The following is a 23,035-nucleotide window of genomic DNA, read 5'->3' on the forward strand; positions in this document are numbered from 1 at the left end:
CTGGAACTGAATTGTAGACATTGGGCAGTACCTAGCAAGTCACAGAAGATCTGAATTAGGATGCCTTAATTACACCTGGCCTATTTTAATGATTTTAAAATTAGATCTTAAAGAAATGTGAAAGTAAATAAAAGCAGTAAGGGAAACACTACACAATGAGTATGTACAGTTGCTGGCTGCAGAATTCAACAATACAGTTTTGACATTCATAGATATCACAGCTCACTACCAGAACATCACGTAAGTTTATTTCAGATGTAACAGCAATGTTAAAATTGACAAGTTTAATTCTTAACTGCACCAAGGAAACTTAGCCATTTAAGTATTTTTTTTTTTTTAAGTTATTCCCTCCAAAAAACTGAGGGAGCTTTTCTTTTCCACCACCACACACCATGGTTTCCCAATAGTTCTCTTTTTGGAGGACTTTTCAACTGATGAGTAAACTGCTTTAGATATTTCAGAACTTCATTCCCCAAACGAAAGCTAATCTGGACAAACTATATATTGCATAGATTTCTCTACAGATTCTTTGCTTTAAAACCTAAATGCAACTACCATACAGTGTAATTTTAACCTATTTGCCCCACAGTAAAAACTATCTGTCCTGAAAAATATGATGGATATATCCTGTGATTTTCCAGTTAACAGAATTGTTCTAAAGATAATTATCATATATCAAAATAACCAGCTCAACATAGGACATTGCTTCAGTCTTTACTGACTCATAGGCATATGAACTTGTGCCCAGCTTTTTACCTCTTCCACATTCTCCTCCTCCTCCATAAGTGGATGGAATTATTTAACATAAGTTTGATGTAGGACAATTAACCCTTTACAAACATTTACAATTTAGGTTAAGTCACTGACTACCATGGAAAAAGAAACTATATAATGATAGGGAGCCTACACACTCAATTCAAAATTTAATATTTTTTCCTCCTTAAATAACACGTACTTGTCATGAGGCAGCTATTCGGTTTTCAATAACCACATTTAGGGATACATTCATAGGACTGATTAGATAGTCCAGGTGAAATGGTTATAGAAATAGAGGCAGTGTCATCTCAGAAAACCATTTATATATCAAAGTCGATTTTGATATCTGGGAAGTTTACAAAAAGGCTGCTGCATTCTTCAAACTAATTATGCCTTCTGTAACTCAAGCACTCTTCTCTTGCCAAGAGCAAGCTGAAGCTTATCCATGAAGATAAAGGAGCTTAATGCTAAACTTTTCTTCTAAGCTTAGATTTGGATTGTTTTAAGAAACGAATACTCTCAAAAAACCAGCAAGGTCTTTCTACATTTTTACCATCTTAAGATTAGAAACCTATAAACGCATTCATCAACTGTCTTCTTTTTCTATATTATTCTTGGCACTCAAGATTGCTGAAGTCTACTGCACCTTGTACTTTCACATTCTCAAATAAAAACTTAAGGTGATAAAGTGTGCATAAACATTTTATAAAATAATTTTGTCATTTAACATATTTGGAGATGAGACTTTATACTAGAATTTTACACAAGAGGATAAATATGAATGAAACTTCCTTTCAAAGTCAAATGACAGAAAGCTCAAGCCCTGTGCATTATTTCAAAGTCTGAGAACATTTCTAAATAGTGGAGATGGGACTAAAAGAGGAAAACATGAATATTTCAGATGTCTCCCATCTTACAAAGTTATCAACCTGTCAAAGCCACTCCCTATGTGCCAGAAAATGATCTGGCATAAACCAGTCCTCTCAGTGGAGGAGGTCACAGTGACATTTGTATTATTAACATTCTACACTTGTACTTTTCCAAGAATAGAAGCAATATGTTTAATAATTACCCCTGCCTCAAATCCTTAAACTCAGTATCATAGGCACTGAGTATAAGCAAATCTGGGATGTTCTCCAACAGATATGCAATAGCACAGCTATGTTATTCTGAAAAATACTGTCTATTTTTTCCTACAAAATCAAATTCTCAGTGGCCACACTTTTAACAGCTGGCATTAGATGACATTAATTGAATTTATTGTGTCACAGTCCATTCATTAAGCTTCTTTTTAGGTACTTTTTAATATGTCCAAGAGAAAACACCTGCTTCAGGTTTATTTAGGGGTAGTGACCTATAAGGACATCAACTCAATTTTTAAGGTTAGACTATTGTCGGGTTTACTGAAGAAAAAGGAACAGGGGAAAAAATTAAATCACAACACACCTCTTTAGGTCAGTTAAAGGCCATATCTCTAGCTGGGATATTAAAAAAAAATTAATCTCACCAGCCCACATTCTAAAAGTTAATGCCACTAGTAACAATCAACAGCAGGAAAAACAAACCTGCTAACAACCAGCCCACTCATTAGCAAAAAAGCAGTTTAACTCAAATACTTAGACCAAAGTATAACACTAAACCAAACTGCCCCACCCACCAGCAATAAGAGAAGATATAATTGCTTAAAAATCAAAATAAGCTTAGTATTTCTTACAAGGATAACGATGTTCAACTGAGAGTGCTCAGAAGGACTAAAGGTGGAGTGAAGGCAACGTCTAGGGATTAGTATCCCAGTCTTAAAAAACCCAAAGTACCACAAACACACTCAACTAGTCTATGCATTAGAGAACAAGATATTGCTGCTGCTTCTTTTTGTCTTTTGAAATATACAATGTTTTGTAGGCTCTGCCCTTCAATGTGAAAGCAGGACATCAAATTTGAAATTTGACAATTAAATTTTTAGGACCATCTAGCTTTAACTGCAAAATTAAACAGATCTACCTTCTCCTTCCTTCAAACCACCTCACAAAAATAAGAGAAAACAATTCAAACATGATTATTTTTTTAAAGTCCTTCAAAGTATTATAACTCTTAGAGAAAAGGAAAGGAAGAAGGAAAAACAAGAACAAGGAGGGAGAAAAGCTTTAAAAGAAAAGTGTTGGGGGAGGGGGTATCAATGGGCCTCTCTTTTATTTGGCGACAAGCAAGTGCAAGAAAGTTCATTTGTAATTTGTTCAGTTGTCTGTCTTTTGCACATCTGCATTCTGACCAGAAGGAACTTTGAGGTTTTTCTGCAGCACATGAGCATCTGCAGGCTCTATCCTCTTATAGTAGTTCTTCTTTGTCTCAATAATCTCAAAGCCAAACTTCCTGTAGAAGTCAATTGCCGACTCGTTGCTGATCTGGACATGCCTGAGGTATAAGAGAGTATCAGAAAAAAATTAAAATTAAGGTTTCATCAAGTTTTAAGCATTCTCCACAGATAGCTCCAAATTGGTTGGAGCTAGAATGCTGCACATTTGTTACATTCTCTTTACAATTACCACTAATCAATAAAGGTTAAGCATGCTTACCTAAAACCTTTTGATGACAATTTTACACTTTCTTTTTGAGACGGAGTCTCTCTGTGTCGCCCAGGCTGGAGTGCAGTGGCGTGATTTTGGCTCACTGCAAGCTCTACCTCCCGGGTTCCTGCCATTCTCCTGCCTCGGCCTCCCATGTAGCTGGGACTACAGACGCCCACCACCAAGCCCAGCTAATTTTTCTAATTTTTAGTAGAGATGGGGTTTCACCGTGTTAGCCAGGATGGTCTCGATATCCTGACTTCATGATCCGCCTGGCCTTGGCCTCCCAAAGTGCTGGGATTACAGGTGTGAGCCACTGCGCCTGGCCCAATTTTACACTTTTAATCTAATTTTTACATTTGTAAGACAGCTGGTTAAGATTAGAAGGCTCACAGTGTTTATTCTTATAGTCAACAAACGGAAAAGTACCACAGCTATCAAAATTTTTTCATTTTAAGAGGATAAATTATTAAAAGGCCCTATTAACACACAGAAAAAAGTGATGAAAAATAAAAAACTAGGGTCTCAAAGCTTGAAGATATATCCTTCCTTCTGATTGATAAAAAACATGGTATGTTTTAAAAATTAAAAATGCAAGCTTTCTCAATTATTCCGAAAAATAACACTGTATAATTCAGCATCTCACACAGCCAAACTAAATTATGAACATCCATGACTATGATCTTAGTCATAGCTCTTTATGTACAGCCTCTTGAGATTCAAGTATAATCTCAGCTAGGTAATCTATGATTTTGATTATTAAACTCTACTACAAATGATCTACTACAATGTTCAAGGCTATCCAACAAAGCCTTGAACAAAACACACAAGGTTTTGCACGAGAAAAGTAGCATTCATGGTATTGAATTCTGAAGACTTGAGTTTTTTTTTCTTTTGAGATGCAGTCTCGCTCTGTCTCCCAGGCTGGAGTGCAGTGGCTTGATCTCAGCTCACTGTAAGCTCCGCCTCCCGGGTTCACGCCATTCTCCTGCCTCAACCTCCCGAGTAGCTGGGACACGGGCGGCCGCCACTATGCCCAGCTAATTTTTAAAATATTTTTAGTAGAGACAGGGTTTCACCGTGTTAGCCAGGATGGTCTCTATCTCCTGACCTTGTGATCCGCCTGCCTCGGACTCCCAAAGTGCTGGGATTACAGGCGTGAGCCACTGCGCCTGGCCAAGGCCTGAGTTTTAATCCTGATTTCTTCCCTATGATTTTGGAGCTCTCATCCTAATATAATAAAGCAATGTGTTCTATCTCAGGTCCCTAATCTACTATTATTAATAAAACAAAACTAAACAAAACAACTACTCGAATACTTTGTAACAACTACTTCCACAGTGTTTCCAAAGGCACAATAAGTGACCAGATTTTAAAGTTTCTAGTCAAGATTTCTCCTGCCAACTTATTAAACCCCTTTGATAAGAACATTAAATATTAATTTACTTACAGATAAATGTTGTCAAAAGTACCATCTTTTTCACAGATGTTTAAGACATGATTTAACATTTTAGTTCCTGTTAATAAAACAAATAACACGTGACTTCATAAATCAACCTTTAAATTATGTATCTATCCACCTGCCATCTGAACTACTTATTGGGTCCTAACAGATTTTATGAGGTATAGACTAGATATTCTTATTTTCCAAAGTTGTGTTCTCTCTCTACAATAGCTACATATGTTTAAAACTGTTAACAGAAGACTAACCTTTTTAAACAAGCACTTCCAGGTAGAAGAAAAACAGAAAAAGCAGAAGGGGACGTAAATAGCAAATCTATGTAGGGATTCCAGCAGAATTATGTTAATAAACATTAGTTATTTCTCACCATATTTTACATAATTCAGTAACCCTTTCTCAGTATTCCTTAAAAAGACCCAAATTAACTTACTAGGTCAGACACATTAACAAAGAATATGTTTATGCCTCTCTGAAGAAGTAAAAAAAAACCACAATTTTTTACCTATTCCTAGCCTTCGGTAAGGTGCCAGACATCCTAGTGTCATGATGTAAAGTCTCTTCTGATTCTGTGAATGATCCACCCTACAGCATACCGCACCTACAGCAATATCATTGAAATAGGCTGCCAAGGAAAATATAAAGATACAATGTTGAACAGACAGAAAAACACATTTTATTTAATCTTTTTCCCTTTTAAAGGACTACATTGTTCCTATCAACATTAAATTTCATGAACTATCTCATGAATATCAATGACCTCAAAGCTCTTATGCCATTTTAGGAAGTTTAAGCCTCCTCTAGTATAGCTTAAAAAGTGAAAACACACAGGCATACACTAAATAAGAACATTAAGCATTTCTTTTTAAAATTCAACTATTTTATTCAACTGATTTCTGAGATTTTTCTCCCAACCTAGACCACTCCCATTTCCTCACTTACAAAATAAGCAAACTAAATTAGTTAACTCTTTCTGCTCTCTAAAAAATAGGGCTCAAGAACAGAAAGAAGGAAAAGAAGGGAGGAAAAAAAAAAAAAAAACCATGTAATACCAAGTTTTGCTAGCTCGCCAACCTCCAGCACATCCTTGTAGAACTTGTCATTGTAGCTGACTGGAAAGATGACCTGATTCAGTCTTTTCAACTGTTTAATATTGTGTGGTGTCACATCTCCCAGCTCGATCCGGCTACTGGAACAAATCAAAATGTACTCAATAAAACATAATTAGCCTCATTTTTAATATGAACATATGAAAGGGGAACCAAGTCTTTTTTACATGATTGATAAATCCAACTCTTTCAGACTTGATTTATAAGCAAATTACCATTTATAAGCAAATTTTGACATCATTCAATACAAATTCTACTCATAGCTTTCATACAATTACACACATTTAGGGACAAATATGGCACACAACAACTACTACAAAGGCCAGAATAACAGTCTACAAGTGTCAAAATTTTCCTTTTATAGTTCAGAAAAATTTAGATATACCTATTTCTGATAACATTACAGTTCCTTTGTCCAAGTATCTTACTTCTAGTAACTTATTCTAAGAAAACAATGGAAGTATGCAATACCATGCACATTCTATTAATTGAAAACCGTGGTCTATGAACTACCTACATCAGAGTCACAGAGGCGATACTCAAAATTCACATTCCTAGACACACATACCCCATTCTCAGAACCAGAGTTGCTGGAACGAAACAAAGGAATCCACATTTTGAAAACTACCCCAGTATGAAAACTATCCATTAAGAAAGCAACAGGAGTGATATGGTTTGGCTGTGTCCCCATCCAAATTTCATCTTGTAGCTCCCATAATTCCCACTTCATGGGACAGACCCGGTGAATCATGGGGGCAGTTGCCCTCATGCTGTTCTCATGATAGTGAGTTCTCACAAAATCTGATGGTTTTATAAAGAGCCTTTCCTTCGCTTCGCTCTCATTTCTCCTTCCTGCCACCATGTGAAGAATGACGTGTTTGCTTCCCCTTCCAAAATGATTATAGGTTTCCTGAGACCTCCCCATCCTTGCGGAACTGTGAGTCAATTAAACCTCTTTCCTTTATAAACTACCCAGTCTCAGGTATGTCTTTATTAGCAGCGTGAGAAAGGACTAATAAAAGGAGCATTCTAAGAAACCACCTGTAATCTAAACAATTGGTTCCATGGAAAAGAAGATTAAAGCTAAAAAGTTTTCAGTTCTAACTTTTAACAAAGAATCAAAGTTGTTTTGCCTGCAGAGCTATAAACAATTTTTAATAGCTGAAGTGAACTTCACTATTAAAGGCGGATCAAATGTGATAAGGCAAACCTGACAGCATTCTGCAATTTTCTTACTCCATCTGTATTATTTGCCCAAAAAAGATACTGTAGTATATTGTTTTGTGGAGAAAAAGCACATTTCAACCATATTTAACAATGGATTTTTGCTGGGCGGGGCGCAGTGGCTCATGCAGTCAGGAGATCGAAACCATCCTGGCTAATACAGTGAAACCCCATCTCTACTGAAAATACAAAAACAATTAGCTGGGCGTGGTGGTGGACGCCTGTTGTCCTGGCTACTCGGGAGGCTGAGGCTGGAGAATGGCATGAACCCGGGAGGCGGAGCATGCAGTGGGCCAAGATGGCGCCACTGCACTCCAGCCTGGGTGACAGTTTGAGACTCCGTCTCAAAACAAACAAACAAACAAACAAAACAAAACAAAAAAACACAACGGACTTTTGTTAACATATACAGAAACATGCTTGAAAGGATTTTAATGTATAGTAGAAATTGTAATTCTTTTTTTTTCTGAGACACAGTTTTGCTCTCGCTGCCCAGGCTAGAGTGCAATGGCGCGATCTCGGCTCACTGCAACCTCCACCTCCCAGGTTCAAGCGATTCTCCTGCCTCAGCCTCCCTAGTAGCTAGGGTCACAGGCATGTGCCACCATGCCCAGTTAATTTTGTATTTTCAGTAGAGACGGGGTTTCTCCATGTTGGTCAGGCTGGTCTTGAACTCCCAACCTCAAGTGATCTGCCTGCCTTGGCTTCCCAAAGTGCTGGGATTACAGGCATGAGTCACTGTGCCCGGCCCAGAAATTGTAATTTTAAAAACTGTATTTTGAAATGTTAAAATTCAGATTAAAAAGCAAAAAAAAAAAAAAACAAAAACAAAAAACCAAAAAAACAAAAAAAAAAAAAAAAGAAAAAACAAAAACAAAAAAACAGCTGGGCATAAAGGTCTGTAATCCCAGCATTTTAGGAGGCCGAGGTAAGAGGATCCTTTGAGCCCTGGAGTTCAAGACCAACCTGGGCAATATAGCAAAACTTTATCAGAAATTTTTTTTAAATAGTTAACCAGGTGGGTCCCAGCTACTTAGAAGACTGAAGTGAGAAGACTGCTTGACCCTGGGAGGTGGAGGCTGCAGTAAGCTGACTGTGTACCACTGCATTCCAGCCTGGGTGACAGACTGTCTCAAAAACAAAACAAAAAACAGCAACAATTACAGATAAAAAAAGAAATTTCTAAAGTTGATTTATCTGGATAGAGAGGAATATGATATAATATTTTATCTGATAGTACAAAGTTCTCTAAGATGTATTACTCCATAATGCCCAGTTTGGAGAACATTCTGCTTGCTAAGGAGTTAGGCAAAAACAGGAGACTTTACCCCCTATTTAAGTAGTCTGTACGAAGAACACAAAAGACAGCATAAAGCATTCTTCCTGTCATACTTAGCAGTTTTGAAAGGCTTAGCTCATTTAGCCGTCCTGCCTTGATTATTTAATTTTTATACCACTAATCTGTATTATTTGTTGCAACCAATGATCTTTGCATGTCTTGTATGTCTTCCTAAAATCTGAACATAGTTTCTTAGCAACCACACAGATTAAATAAACAAACATGTTAGTAAAAGGATAAGAGATTTATATATTTAAAATAAAAAAATAGAGATTTTCTTGTTATAGTCTCTTCCAACTTTTAGCCACATAGCCTTTTCTTATCCCAAGTATTTGACAACTACAATGAATTCCCTGTAGGAAATTCATGTTTTCTTTACGTAGATTACATCTCATTGACATAATTCCCCCTCTTCATAACACTTTTCTGACTAAAATCTACTGGGCTCACTTTCCCCACTATCTACCATTCACATTAAAAAAAAAAAAAAAAATGGGAGGCCAAGGAGGGCAGATCACAAGGTCGAGAGTTTGAGACCAGCCTGGCCAATATGGTGAAACCCTGTCTCTACTAAAAATACAAAAATTAGCCCAGTGTGGTGGCATGCGCCTGTAGTCACAGCTACTTGGGAGGCTGAGGCAGAAGCATCACTTGAACCTGGCAGGCAGAGGCTGTAGTGAGCCAAGATCGTGCCACTGCACTCCAGCCTGGGCGACAAAGCAGGACTCTGTCTCAAAAAAAAAAAAAAGAAAAAAAAAAAAATCTGGGGATACTGTAATTCTGTAAAATATAGGACCCTTTATTTTTCTTTTTTTGAGACAGGGTATTGCTCTGTTGCCCAGGCTGGAGAGCAGTGGCATAATCACAGGTCACTGCAGCCTCCACTTCTCAGGCTCACGTGATCTTCCCACCTCAGCCTGGCAAGCAGCTGAGAATACAGGCACATGCCACCACGCCCAGCTAATTTTCGAATTTTTGCAGAGACAGGGTTTCACCATGTTGCCCAGGCTGGTCTACAGTTCCTGAGCTCAAGTGATCCGCCCACTTCGGCTTCCCAAAGTGCTGGGCCTACAAGTATGAGCCATTGTGCCTGGCCAAAATACAGGATCCTTTAAAAACGCTGTAGCTGACAGGGATCACATCTTACCTACATTGTCTGCTGTTTAACTTACCACAGTGCCACAAGTTGGGTGTAATTTTTTTTACATATGGTTTATATTAATTTAGAGCACATCACTAAAAAAAGTCTTAGTATTTAAAAAGTGATTTAAAATTACATTATGAAGTTTAAGTATGAATAATAATGGTAACTTAAGAACCCATAAAGTCAAGCTTCTCAAGTATAAATGAAAGAACTTGAGGTTTTTAAAATTTTAGGAATCATCTGTAGCTAATAATAACTAGGCTTCAAGCACATTTACAATTTTGAAAGAATACCACCAGGTATTTCTTGACTTCGTACAAGAAGAAAAAGTGGTTATAGTGCACTGTGCTAGACTGAGTCTAATAAAAGTTAGCTACTAAAAAAAGTTTCCATCAGGGTGGCCAGATAAAGCCTAAATACAGAAAACAATATTGAACCATTAGGGAATAGGCAGCTTAATCTTTCCCTAACTAATTAAAACAATACATGTCTTTTTTTGTTTTTTTAAAAAGGCACACCATAGAAATGACGTAGAAAGGGAAAATATCCTGCCATAACATGGCCAGAAATAAGTTTGTTGATAGTCTTCCCATATTTTTCTATGCGCGTATATATACGTGTGTATGTGTATATACATACACACATGCTTTAGACAAATTTGAGATATAAATATTGTTTGGTAGCTGTTGGAAAAAGTAAGCTGTTTTTGAGAAATTAATTTGATTTTTGCAAGAAAAAATATGCTAGAACAATTTCAAAATGTTCACTTAATGTAACCTTGTCAGCAGAACTAAGCTTCAAATATAGTTTAACTTTCATTAACATGATATGTCTGACTGAAATGGAATACTTCTGTAATCCTGATCACTTAGCTCCAAATTATTTTAAGACATGGATTTTCTAAATATATCAAAGTAATATAATCAACTTGTAAATATAAGTTAGCAAGGAACATGTAGTTTAAAAAAAAAAGGCATAAGCATATGTAACAGATATGTAGACATGTCAAGAAAACGATAATATTACTTGAATGTAAACAACCAAAAAGCTTTTAGTTAAAATAGCCTATAAAAAATTAAGTTAAAAGAAAGTCTAAAGTCTCTATTAAAAAACTAATCTAATGGAGATTTTAAGAATTCTGTGAATCTAAATATTTCTAAAGTTCTTATGAACATAATAGAGTTGCCTATTTAACGCATAAGTCAATTCTATTTCAATAAATATTTGAATATCTGTCTTACGCATCTGGAATGCAGAGGTGTTTACGTTTGGTAGGAAAGACAGGTATATACAATGTGCTACTAACACTGTATGTACATATAGTACAAAAATAATACTAGAATGAAGGTGACAATGGGAAACATTTTGATGATAGCTTATCCTGTGGAAGGGCAATAGACGCAATCTAATAAAACATGAACAACATAGCAATGATGTAGTCCAAAAACTAGTCAGTTTGATATGGCTAAAACATCAGGTGTGCTTGTGTACAAACGTGGAAGCTGAAAAAGAACCAATTTTATGAGGGCCTCGTGTATCGGCGCATTTGGTTATTTTCTCTATACTTACTCTCTTGGTGATCTCAATCTTGTAGTTCTGTGGCTTTAATGCTGCCAAATTTCCAAATTTCTGTCTCTAGCCTATAGTTCACTCCTGAACTCTACACTCCTAGATCCAAGCCATCTCCAGCAGACACTTCAAAGTGAACATACTGCAAACAATTTCAAATCTTCGTTCCAAAATCTGCTTTGCTTGCAGTATTTCCTGTCAATTGATGGCCTCTCCATCCTTGGCTGCAGAATATGTTAACTCCTTCAAGTCTTTGTTCAAATGGTATCTCAAAAAGGCTTACCCTGACACACTTTCTTTCTTTCTTTTTTGAGACGGTGTTTCCCTCTGTTGCCCAGGCTGGAGTGTAACGGTGCAATCTCAGCTCAGCCTCGACCTCTTGGGTTCAAGCAATCTTCCTGCCTCAGCCTCCTAAGTAGCTGTCATTACAAGCATGTGCCACCATTCCTAACTAATTTTTGTATTTTTTGTAGAGACGGGGTTTTACCATGTTGGCCAGGCTGGTCTTGAACTTATGGCCTCAAGAGATAGGCTCACCCACCCTGGCCTCACAAAGTGTTGGGATTATAGGTGTGAGCCACTGCACCCAGCCCTTGTAATATTCTTGATACATTTTCGTATCAAGGTTGTGTTGGCCTCAAAGAAAGTTTGGAAGTGTTTCTTCCTTTTTGCTGTTTCATTCCATCAATAGAAAGTTTCAGGTATTTTCAAACTATGTTAGGAAGGGCATAAACATTTAGGACTACTGTAGATAGTATGACCCTTTGATCATTTTGAAATATCCCTCCTTTTTGCTGGCAATACTCCTTGTTTTAAAGTCTACTTTGTTCATCAATACACACAGTTTTCTTTTTTTTTTTTTTTTTGAGATGGGGGTCTCAACTCTGTTGCCCAGGCTAGAGTACAGTACCACAATCTTGGCTCGCTGCAACCTCTGCCTTCCGGGCTCAGAGGATCCTCGTGCCTCAGCCTTCCAAGTAGCTGAGACCACAAATGCATGCCACCATTTCCAGCTAATTATTATTCTTATTTTTTTGTATCTTTGGTAGAGACAGGATTTCACCATGCTGCTTAGGCTGGTCTTGAACTCCTGAACTCAAGCAATCCACCTGCCTCAGCCTCCCAAAGTGCTGGTATTACAGGGATGAGCCACCAGGCCTGGCCTTACAGCTTCCTTCCAATCAAAGTTTCATATTCTTTTACCTTTTTTTTTTTTACTTTTTCTTGTGTCCTTATATTTAAAGTGTGTGTCATGTAAATAGCATATAGTTGGATCTTATTCCTTTAATCTGACAATGGGAATATCTGGTCTGTTAAGAATTAATGGGCCAGGCACAGAGGCTCACACCTGTAACCCCAGCACTTTGGAAGGTTGACTTGGGTGGATCACTTGAAGCAAGGAGTTCAACACTGGCCTGGCCAACACCGGCCTGGCCCTGTCTACTAAAAACACAAAAAATTAGCCAGGTGTGGTGGTGCGTGCCATTAGTCCCAGCTACTCGAGAGGCTGAAGCAGAATTGCTTGAACCCAACGGCAGAGGTTGCAGTGAGCCGAGATCGCACCACCCACTGCACTCCAGCCTGAGTCACAGAGCGAGACTGTTCAAAAAAAGATTTAATGTAATTATTGAATTACTGATTTAGTTGATTCAAGTCCATCAGCTTGCCATTTTCTATTTGTACCAAGTATTAACTGTTCTTCATTTTCGGGCCTTTTATGGGGATCAATTTTGATTGATCCCTTGGCTTTCAGAAAGAAAACTTTTTAAAGCTTACATAAAACTAAATTTATCTTCGTGGTGTATAGTTCTGAGCTTTTACAAATAATCATGTAACCCTTACCAAAATATAAAATAATTTAATTACTCCCAAAACCTCCCACATGACCCTTTAAAGTTCAACTCCCAGGCAGCCCCTAATCTCTTTTCTGTTCCCCATAGTTTTTCCCTTTTCAAGAATGTCACATAAACGGAATCACAAAACACATATCTGCTTGTTTGGTTTCTTTCATTTAACATAATGTCGGAGACTCACCACAGTGTTGTGTGTATCAATAGCTCATTCCTTGTTAATGCTGAATGGTAGTCCATTATGTGGATGTACTATAAATTTATCCGCTTGTTGAAGGGCAGCTATTTATAATTTTTGGAGATCATGAGTAAAATTCCTATAAACATTTACATACAGGTTTTGGTATGAACATAAGTTCTTATTTCTCTTAGTAAATACCTAGGAGTGGGAATGCTGGGTCTTAAGTGCATAAGAGTTCTAGCTGTTTTGCATCTTCATCAGCATTTGGCATTAACTTTTAAAATTTATGCTATTCTAACAGGTATGTAGTGACAACTTATTGTGGTTTTTAATTTGCATGCCCCTAAATAATATATGAAGTGAGCATCTTTTCATGTATTTCTTTGCCATTCATATATCATCTTTGATAAACTATCAGTTCAGATCTTTTGTCAATTTTTTAAAAACTGGTTTTTCTTGAGTTTTGGGTGTATTATGGATACTTGTCATTTGTAAGTTATGTATGTTGCAAAGAATTTTTACCAGTCTATGGCTTTTTTCATTTTCTTATTGTTTTTGGGAGAGTTTTACATTTTGACAAATTTATTTCATGGATTGTATTTCTGAGTTGTATTCAAGAAATATGCCTAACTCAAGATCACAAATAGTTTGTTTTCTTCTAGATGTTTTACATTTAGGTGTATGAACTCCCTCTTTCTTAAATCCCCCTCATTTTTTTTTTCTTAAGCAGCTTTCTTGAGGTATAATTTATATACCATAAAAACCATGGTTTAAATGCACAGTTCAGTGATTTTTTTTACTATAAAGCTGTGCAACTGTCACTGCAATTCAGTTTCGGAATATTCTCATTACAGTCTCAAAATTCCTTAGGTGCATCTGCAATCAATCCCCTTACCTACCCCTAAACAGCCACTAAATCTACTTTCTCTTTTTACAAATGTCTTTACTAGACATTTAATATAAATGGAAGCACACAAGAAAAGTGATCTTTTGCACTAGGCTTTTTTAATGTGGCACACTTTTGATGTTCACCTGTGTTTTAATACATGTCAGCAGTTTGGTCTTTTTATTACTGAATAGTATTCTATTTTGGTATAGTTTATATCACATTTTGTCTATTCATTCACCAGTTGATGGATATTTGGGCTGTATGTGCATCTTGGCTATTATAATGCTACTATGAATATTGCATAAAAGTCTGTGTGTGGACATATGCCTTAGTTTTCTGGTAGATAACTAGAAGTGGGATTGCTAGGTTGTATAACAAATATGTTTAGCTTTTAAAGAAACTGCCTGTGGTAGGTACAATAATGCCCCCCACCCCCAACCAAAGGATGTACATGTCATAATCCCAGGAATCTTGAATATGTTACTTTACATGGAAGAACAGACTTTGCAGATGTGATTAAGACCTTGAGATGTGAAGATCAACCATGATTATCCAGACAGGCCTAATATAATCACGTAAGTCCTTAATAAACAGAGGAGATATGACAAGAGAATACGATTCAGACGAAAAAGCTTTTAAGATGCTCTATGGCTAGCTTTGAACATGAAGGAAGAGCCAGAAGCTAAGGAATGCAGGTTGTCTGTAGAAGCTGGAAGAGCCAAGGAAACGGATTCTCCTCAAGGGCCTCTAGGAGAAACACAATCCTGCTGTATTAGTATCCTAGGCTATCTTTAAAAATTACCACAAACTCAGTGGCTTGAAGCAACAAACTTATTCTCTTATAGTACAGGAGGCTAGAAGTCCAAAATCAAGCTGTCAGCAGGGCCATGTTCTCTAAACTCTAGGAAAAAATGTTTCCTTGCCCCTTCCAGCTTCGGTGGCCCCAGGCTTGGGGCAGCCTACCTCCATCTTCACATGGTCTTTGTGATGTGTCTGTTTCCTTTCCTCTTCTTATAAGGACACTATTCATTATATTTAGGACTCACTCTAAATCAGTATAAACTCAATTATACCTACAAAGACCCTATTTCTAACTTAGCTCACATGCTGAGGTTCCAGCTAGATAAGAATTTTTGAAGGACAGTATTTAAAATCACTCTACCTGCCAACACCTGACTTTAGCCCAATGAAACCCACTTCAGACATTTAACCTCTAAACTATGGCTGTGACATTTATATTTCCATCAGTAATGTATTAGGGTTCCAGTTTCTCTACACCTTTTATTGCCTTTCTGTTAATAGCCATCCTACTGGTGTGATGTGGTATCTCATTGGACATATTTATCTAATGACTAATGATGTTGAGTATGTTTTCATATGGCTATTAGCAATATGTTTATTTATTTTTTTGGTAAAATGTCTATTTAAATCTCTTGCCCATGGTGTAGCCCTGAGAATAAACCTAGAATTTTTACACTAATTTTGTACTCCTATTTTTACATTGGATTGCTTGTCTTACTGTGTCATAAGAGTTCCTTATAATCTCAATTATTAGCTTGCCTTTTCATTTTCTTACCATGGTATCATACTAACATAAGATGTTAGTAATATGAGAAAACTGGGAATTCTTTGTAGCATCTTTGCAATTTTTCTGTAAATCTAAAACTACCAATTTTTTCTTTTTTTTAATTAGTGGAGAAACTATTAGTGTAACAGATGATAAGGCATTTAGCCACTTGCAATTTGTGAACCTTTTTGGATTCTAATGTGAAAAAAATGTATTTTTAAAAGACATTTACAAGACAGAAAAAAACTAAGTACAAACTGAATATCAGATCATAAGATAATACAAAGTATTGCAATTGTTTAAAAAATCTTTCTCTGTTAAAGATTCACATTAAAGCCCAGGCATGGTGGCTCACGTCTGTAATCTTAGCACTTTGGGAGGCTGAGGCGGGTGGATCACCTGAGTTTGAGAGTTTGAGACCAGCCTGGCCAACATGGCAAAACCCCATTTCTACTAAAAGTACCAAAAACTAGCCGGGTGTGGCGGCGCGCACCTGTAATCCCAGCTACTCAGGAGGCTGAGGCAGGAGAATCGCTTGAACCTGGGAGGTAGAGGTTGCAGCGAGCTGAGATTGCAATGCTGCACTCCAGCCCTGGTGACAGAGCAAGACTTGTCTCCAAAAAAAAAAAAAAAAAAAAAAAAGAAAGAAAGAAAAAAGATTCATATTAAATACTAAAGCATTTATAGATGGAAAAGGATAATACATCCAGAGTTTCTTTTGGAAGTGCCCCAGCGAAAAGGGAAAATTATAGGTCAGGCAAAGACGAAATAAAATGGGAATCGATCCTACTTACTGTAGTTGATTGATGGGGCTCATTCTACTGTTTCATTTCATAAATGTTTAAAGATTTCCACACATCCACCATGGAATACTACACAGCCATAAAAAAGAACAAAATCACATCCTTTGCAGCAATATGGATGCAGCTGGAAGCCATTATCCTAAGTAAATTAAAGTAACAGAAAATAAAATACTGCATGTTCTCACTTGTAAGTGGGAGTTAAACACATAGTACACATGAACATAAAGATGGGAACAATAGATACTGCGGACTACGAGAAGAGGGAGAAGGGAGGGAGGGGCTAGAGGTGAAAAACTACCTGTTGGGTATCATGCTCACTACCCAGGTGACAAGATCAATTGCACACTAAACCTCAGCATCATGCAACATACCCATGTAACAAACCTGTACATGTAATCCCTGTACCTAAAAGTTGAAAAAGAATCCCTAACAAAAAGTAAAATAAAATACAAACATTACTCATTATGTAAGGCACAAGCTGCAGTACTTTCCAGGCATGTTACTTTTGACACTAAAACTCAAAGTAGAAAGTAAATGATTCCTCATTTATTTCTTACTGTATGAACAAGTAAAAGGAGGCAAGACCTTCAAATCTTTAATACACTATAATTTCTCAATCCCCAGCTGTACAAGGCTTCAGTTTATATAGAACAGAAATGGAATGAGAGCTGAATGAGTGAGCCTTCCATTTGGGTACCAGATCACTCTTCCAAATTTCAGCAGTGTCCAGACAGTCTGTTATCATCTCTGCCTTTGGAATAAACACCTATTAATACATGTTCTGATAGCTCCCCACCCCCCATCAAAACTAGCGTCAAATGCTTTTAAGGTATGAACGAGCAATTTTAAAAATGATTTATATGATGCAGTCTAAATGTTACCCAATGAGACTGAAGTGTTAAAAACTAGGTGGTAAAGGGAAATGCACTTGGATTTTTTAAATGAAAGAATTCTCTTTTAAAATATATCGCTTTGACAGCTATTTCCTGAAACATAACTAGTTCATAGCATATAACCTTTGATTATGGGACTATATCAGGCTACCAAGGATGTCTGTAGTAAGAAGAAGGTCAAAGAAAAGAATATAAGAAACACTTGAATTTTAGAGGTAAAAGAACAGGAACCTACAAAGATGTCTAAGAAACGATTTTCAAGAGAAGGGAGGAAAAAACCTGGAGAGTAGTGTTACAAAATCAAAGAATGAATCCCAAACCTGGTTATATACCAGAATCATCCTGCCAGTTAAAAATTCAGATTCTCAAATTCCACCTTGGCAGCTTTACTTTTGTAATTAAGCTTGTTATGTAAATCATCATCCAAATTTAACACCCAACTAAATTAAATTTCCCACTGCATGTGTGTAAATTCCTAAATCTGAGAAATCTGGTGAGGGAAACAGGGGCTAAGGATGGACACAGAGAATGGGTCATTGGAAAAACTATGCTATACGATCACAAAGGATCACAAATTGTTTGCTTACTTCTGGTAAGAATGTAATATAACGTAACAATGTAGACTACCTTAATTTATCAGCAGTTTAAGACCTTTACTCTGCATATAAGACACAAATCGCCCGCCTAAGAGTTAAATCAGCCATGTGGTCACATCTATTTGACCCACAAGTTTTTTGTTTGGTTTTTGAGACAGTCTCCCTCAGAAGCCCAGGCTGGAGTGCAGTGGCACGATCTCAGCTTACTGCAACCTCCGCCTCCCAGGTTCATGTGATTCTCATGCCTCAGCCTACCGAGTAGCTGGGACTACAGGCGCCCACCACCATGCCCGACTAATTTTTGCATTTTTAGTAGAGATGGGGTTTTGCCATGTTGGCCAGGCTGGTCTCAAACTGCTGGTCTCGAATTCCCAGCCTCCGAAAGTACTGGGATTACAGGCGCGAGCCACCGTCTCTGGCCTGACTCACAGTTTTTCCTTTTTGTTTCAGGTTTTTACGTTAAGTTCAATGCTAATATTTAAATTAAACGATTTTATATAAAGTCTCAAATTGCAGCTTCTCTTGCTTTACTGATTTACTTTATCTGCGTGGTCCCTGTTGGCAGTAGAGTTTATGGCCCTACCTGTAGAAAACTGAAGACAGTTGTTATTAAATAAACTAAATTACTCTCTCAGCTCAAGTAAATTGGTGTGACATGCTACTTTTTCTTGTTTTTCAGATCCATAACAATCAAACCCCAAGGCATTCTCATACCAGAATTTTTAGACTAAGGAACTGAAAGTGGGACAGACTGTGATGTAAATAAGAAACAGCTACTGCCAAAGTGTCTACAGACAATTTATACTAAGTCCTTAAATGTGAAACATGCAGTTACTTGTCTGCCTCTGTAAACCCCCATTGGCTATTAATTTGTGCCACAAGATTGTAATTTCATGTACGTAACTTCTGGGCTTAGAATATGCTAGTAGAAAAACTTTACTCTTGGCCTATAAATCAAGCAGTGTGACGAGATAATGCACACTAAATTTTGGCACAGCAATGTCAGATAATATGGACGCAAATGTTTTTAGCTATTTAACTTATTGCCAATTACGCTCATAATTGTAAAAACATTTAGTAGCAATATTCTGAAAGGCCACAAGATGGGGATATGACTCCACAAAAGTGGGTCTCCGTAAAAAGTTTAAGAAGGATGGTTTCACTATATTGCCCAGTGGCCTTGAACTCCTGGGCTTAAGTGATCTTCCAGTCTCAGACTCTGAGCAGCTGGGACTACAAGCACCACATCACCACACCAGGCTCAAAGTGTGACTTTTTAAGTTATATAACAAAAAGTGAAACTGAAGTATAGAGAAAGCTTAAAGCCTGTTTATACTTTAGTGAGTAGCACATAATTTTAACTGCCTGTTCATTTGTTGTGCAGAGTATTTGATCTGGACTGGATCTATTTCCCCTTCATTTTACAGATGATGAAACTAAACCTCCAAGAGACAAATGTACCTGTAGTTATACAGACAATTATGGATAAAGCTAGAATCAAGCCTATGTCTATTAATTTCCACTGTAGCACAAGATCAGTCACACCATGTTCTGTCAAAGGACTGATCTTTACCCCTCAAGGTCACTTTTTAAAAACAGGGAGAGAGATCTATTGGTAAACATTTTTCTGACGTATACTGATAAAGGTTCATTTGCATAAAACTCAAAGCATCTTTTAGTAAGGATCAAATGGTCCTTTGATTTAAAAATGTCAAGGGGTTAGAAAGGAAGTAATTTTTTCTTGGCTAGCAGCAATGTTTCTAAACTCTTACCCTGCAGTAAATTACATGAAAGAGTGATTCCTCTGGAAAATAAAGTCTTTCAACCTGAAAGTAAGCCCATTCAAAATTTATCACACAGCTTCAACACTAACTGGGTCAGGAGGTCTTAACCTGTCGCCCACTGAGATTTCTACCTCATATGAACTATATTACCGTTTCTGTCCTTACAAGGCACCTCTGCCCTGCTACAAACATTTATTTTTATACCTTAACTCTTCTATAAAACTATAAGACTTAGGGCAGGATCTCAAATATTTCAGGGAATTACTAAACTACTTTTAGTAAGTTCCATCTCACCTAGATTTTACAGCAGCGTTTCTCAATCTCAACATTGGCATTTGGGGTTACATTATTCTTTGTTGTGAAGTGCCTTTCTGGCGCACTGCAGTATACTCAGCAGCATCTCTAGCTTTTACCCACCAGGTGCCAGAACTCTCCTACATCCTGTTAGGACAACCAAAAGTGTCTTCAGACATTACCAATAATTGGGAAGAGGGGGTGGTGGTTGCCCTAGTTGGCACTCACTGTTCTAGAGGTTTGGCTGTAATTTTAAAAGTGAAAGTGGGGCTGGGCCTGGTAGCTCAGGCCTGTAATCCCAGCATTTTGGGAAGCCAAACTGGGCAGATCCCTCGAGTCCAGGAGTTCAAGACCAGCCTGGGCAACATGGCGAAACCCTGACTCTATTTCTTTGAAAAAAGTGAAGATGGTGTGGACCAGCTCTCCAAATTGTATGCCTGCAAGTATCAGAGGTATAAAAATCTCAGTAATTATTTGGTTGGTTACTAATGCTAAATACACACATGGGTACAATCTGCTCAAGACTATAACCTAAAAAGAATCAAATTACTCTTTGGAAAATTGTTTCCACTGTCACCCACATATTCAGTTAAGAAAGCTCCTTGCCAGCTTATGGCTTTTCTTTCACTGCCATCTAATATATTAATGTTTTTATTTAGAAATCTCTGAATCCAAGCCAATATTTCTGACTGGTTACTGATGATCTCCACAAGAATCTCAAATTCAACACATCCAAATGTGACAGCATCACTTTCCATAAGAAATTAGAACTACCTCTACAATCTATGAAGAGCCCACTGTTCATCCAACAGAGAAATTTAGTTTTCTATGTATTCTTTATGTCCTATTTTAATCTCTGTTAATTCTGTTTCCCCAGATACCTACAAAATAGAATTGGCTCACAAGCTAGAATCTTTGGCCATTCCTATTCAGATTCAAGCCATTCCCTTTAAAGATAACCAAGGCTCAGAGGTTTAAACACCTTTATTAGTGACCCTACTGCTAGCTATCATTTGTGGTACATAAAACTAAAACTTGGTTGTTTTTAGTTCAGTATTTTTTTGCATTATAGTAAGTTTCCTTTAAAATAAACAACAAACAATATATACTAGAAGCAGGGGAACCCAAACATACCTTTAAATATACCCTAATTTTCTGGAAAGAGAAGTGTTTGAAATGCTCCTGAGTACAAAATATTTTCCTTGCTTACCCTTGTTTAACAAGTTCCACCTCTAAAAAATGTTGTGTTTTTTTTTGTTTTTTAGACAGAGTCTTGCTCAGTCGCCCAGGCTGGAGTGCAGTGGCATGATCTCAGCTCACTGCAAGCTACGCCTCCTGGGTTCACACCATTCTCCTGTCTCGGCCTCCCGAGTAGCTGGGACTACAGGCGCCCACCACTACGCCCGGCTAATTTTTTTGTATTTTCAGTAGAGACATGGTTTCACCGTGTTAGCCAGGATGGTTTTGAACTCCTGACCTCATGATCTGCCCGTCTCGGCCTCCTAAAATGCTGGGATTACAGGCGTGAGCCACTGTGCCCGGCCAAAAATATTTATTTCAAATGACTTGGGCCCTAATGTCTCACCCCCACTCTCTAAAGAACATCATCTTTGTTTTGTAATTTGAAGTTAAGGCAATCATCATCTCAATTAATAACTGGGTAAGTTATAAACAACCTACGTCACAAAATGACCAGTAAAAATGGTATATGTCCAAACTTCACCAAGTAATCATCAAATCTTTAAAAAAGGAAATGCCATTTATCACCTAATTAGCAAAGTAAAACTAGAGTTAAAGCAAAATGTGAATATTTACTCAAAGACAACCTGTAAGGAAGCTATTAGTTATTTCTATCATTTAAAAATGTGTTCAATATGAACGCATCCCAAAGAAAATTTATACCATTCTTGGCTGAAATGTCAGCCACAGTATGTTTTCTTGAGGTTTTTCCAAGTGCCCTTCCCCTTCATTAGCCCTTGGAAAGAGAAGGACATTCTCATACATTGCTGACAGAATAAATTGCTACTATCTTTTTGGAGGTCAACCGGCAACAAACATCAGAGCTTTAAAAAAGTCAGTACCTTTTGATCCAAAAAATTAATTCTTAGGAAATTATCCAAAAGAAGTAATAAGGATGTGTGTCAGGTAGTTTTATGAACAAGCATTCCCCACAGCACTATAGGGGACTGAGGTAAGAAGCCTCGAATTGGAGAACAAGATTTTCTCTTAAGAACAGTTTCTGACAGAGGCAGAATATAGCTTGCCCTAGCTCAAGAAAGATGAATACTTCCAATTATCTCTTCCCTACCCTTTCAACAGCAGACCAAGTGACTAAACGGCAACACTTTAACCAAAAACCAGAATGCCTCAAAATCCTTCACCACAGAGGTATAAACAGCCATAAACTATCTGTTGGCCCACAAGTTGAAACATTTAGAAATATCTATCATCTGGGAAGTAGATGCTAAAGGAAAAGTTCATGTTTTATACAACTTTGGCTTTTTATGGGTTTAACACAGGACTGTCCAACAGATATACAAATGACATACAAAATTTAAAAATGTTTAATATCTTGGGACGACTTCCTTGATATAACAAAAAAAGTTTAGTATTCACATTTACAAGGGGGAGAAATAATTTCAACATGTAGTCAAAATAAAACTTATTTTACCTTAAATTTTTTTTTCATTCAAGTTTAGTATCCACATTTACAATGGGGAGAAATCATTTCAACCTATAATCAAAATAAAACTTATTTTACCTTAAAAAATTTTTTTATTCCAAGTCTTTAAATCCAGTTTACTACACTCACAGCATGGCCCAATTCAGCTACTCATTTTCCTTAGAAATATTTGATCTGTATTTACATTTCACAAAATCTGCAGTAGATCCACGTATCTAAGTTATTTCAAACATACTTAAAAACTGACCAATAACTAACTGTGAGTTTTCTTTCCTTTTTGAGACAAGGTCTTCCTCTGTCACCCAGGCTGGAGTGCAGTGGCATTATCATG

At 37.2% G+C, this 23,035-nt stretch overlaps 1 protein-coding gene across 3 annotated transcripts in view; it reads right to left on the reverse strand.

Moving 5' to 3' along the window:
* Positions 1-226: 226 nt before the first annotated feature.
* The window catches only part of NAA50 (N-alpha-acetyltransferase 50, NatE catalytic subunit), a 28,818-nt gene continuing 6,009 nt past the window's right edge, over positions 227-23,035 (reverse strand). Inside the window, exons 1-5 of one of the 3 annotated variants that reach the window (XM_007985771.3) lie at positions 16,446-16,541; positions 5,832-5,968; positions 5,285-5,404; positions 4,771-4,837; positions 227-3,168 (exon numbers count right to left, since the gene is read on the reverse strand). In XM_007985771.3, coding sequence (XP_007983962.1) covers positions 2,991-3,168; positions 4,771-4,837; positions 5,285-5,404; positions 5,832-5,968; positions 16,446-16,468 — 525 coding nt within the window. In that variant the 5' untranslated portion in view covers positions 16,469-16,541 and the 3' untranslated portion in view covers positions 227-2,990. Of the gene's footprint in view, positions 3,169-4,770; positions 4,838-5,284; positions 5,405-5,831; positions 5,969-16,445; positions 16,542-23,035 lie in introns of those variants that run through there. The other 2 variants (XM_007985772.3, XM_007985773.3) reach the window with 2 other exon arrangements.

The sequence above is a fragment of the Chlorocebus sabaeus genome, chromosome 22, assembly GCF_047675955.1.
Source record: "Chlorocebus sabaeus isolate Y175 chromosome 22, mChlSab1.0.hap1, whole genome shotgun sequence".
In the NCBI taxonomy this organism is placed as follows: domain Eukaryota; kingdom Metazoa; phylum Chordata; class Mammalia; order Primates; family Cercopithecidae; genus Chlorocebus; species Chlorocebus sabaeus.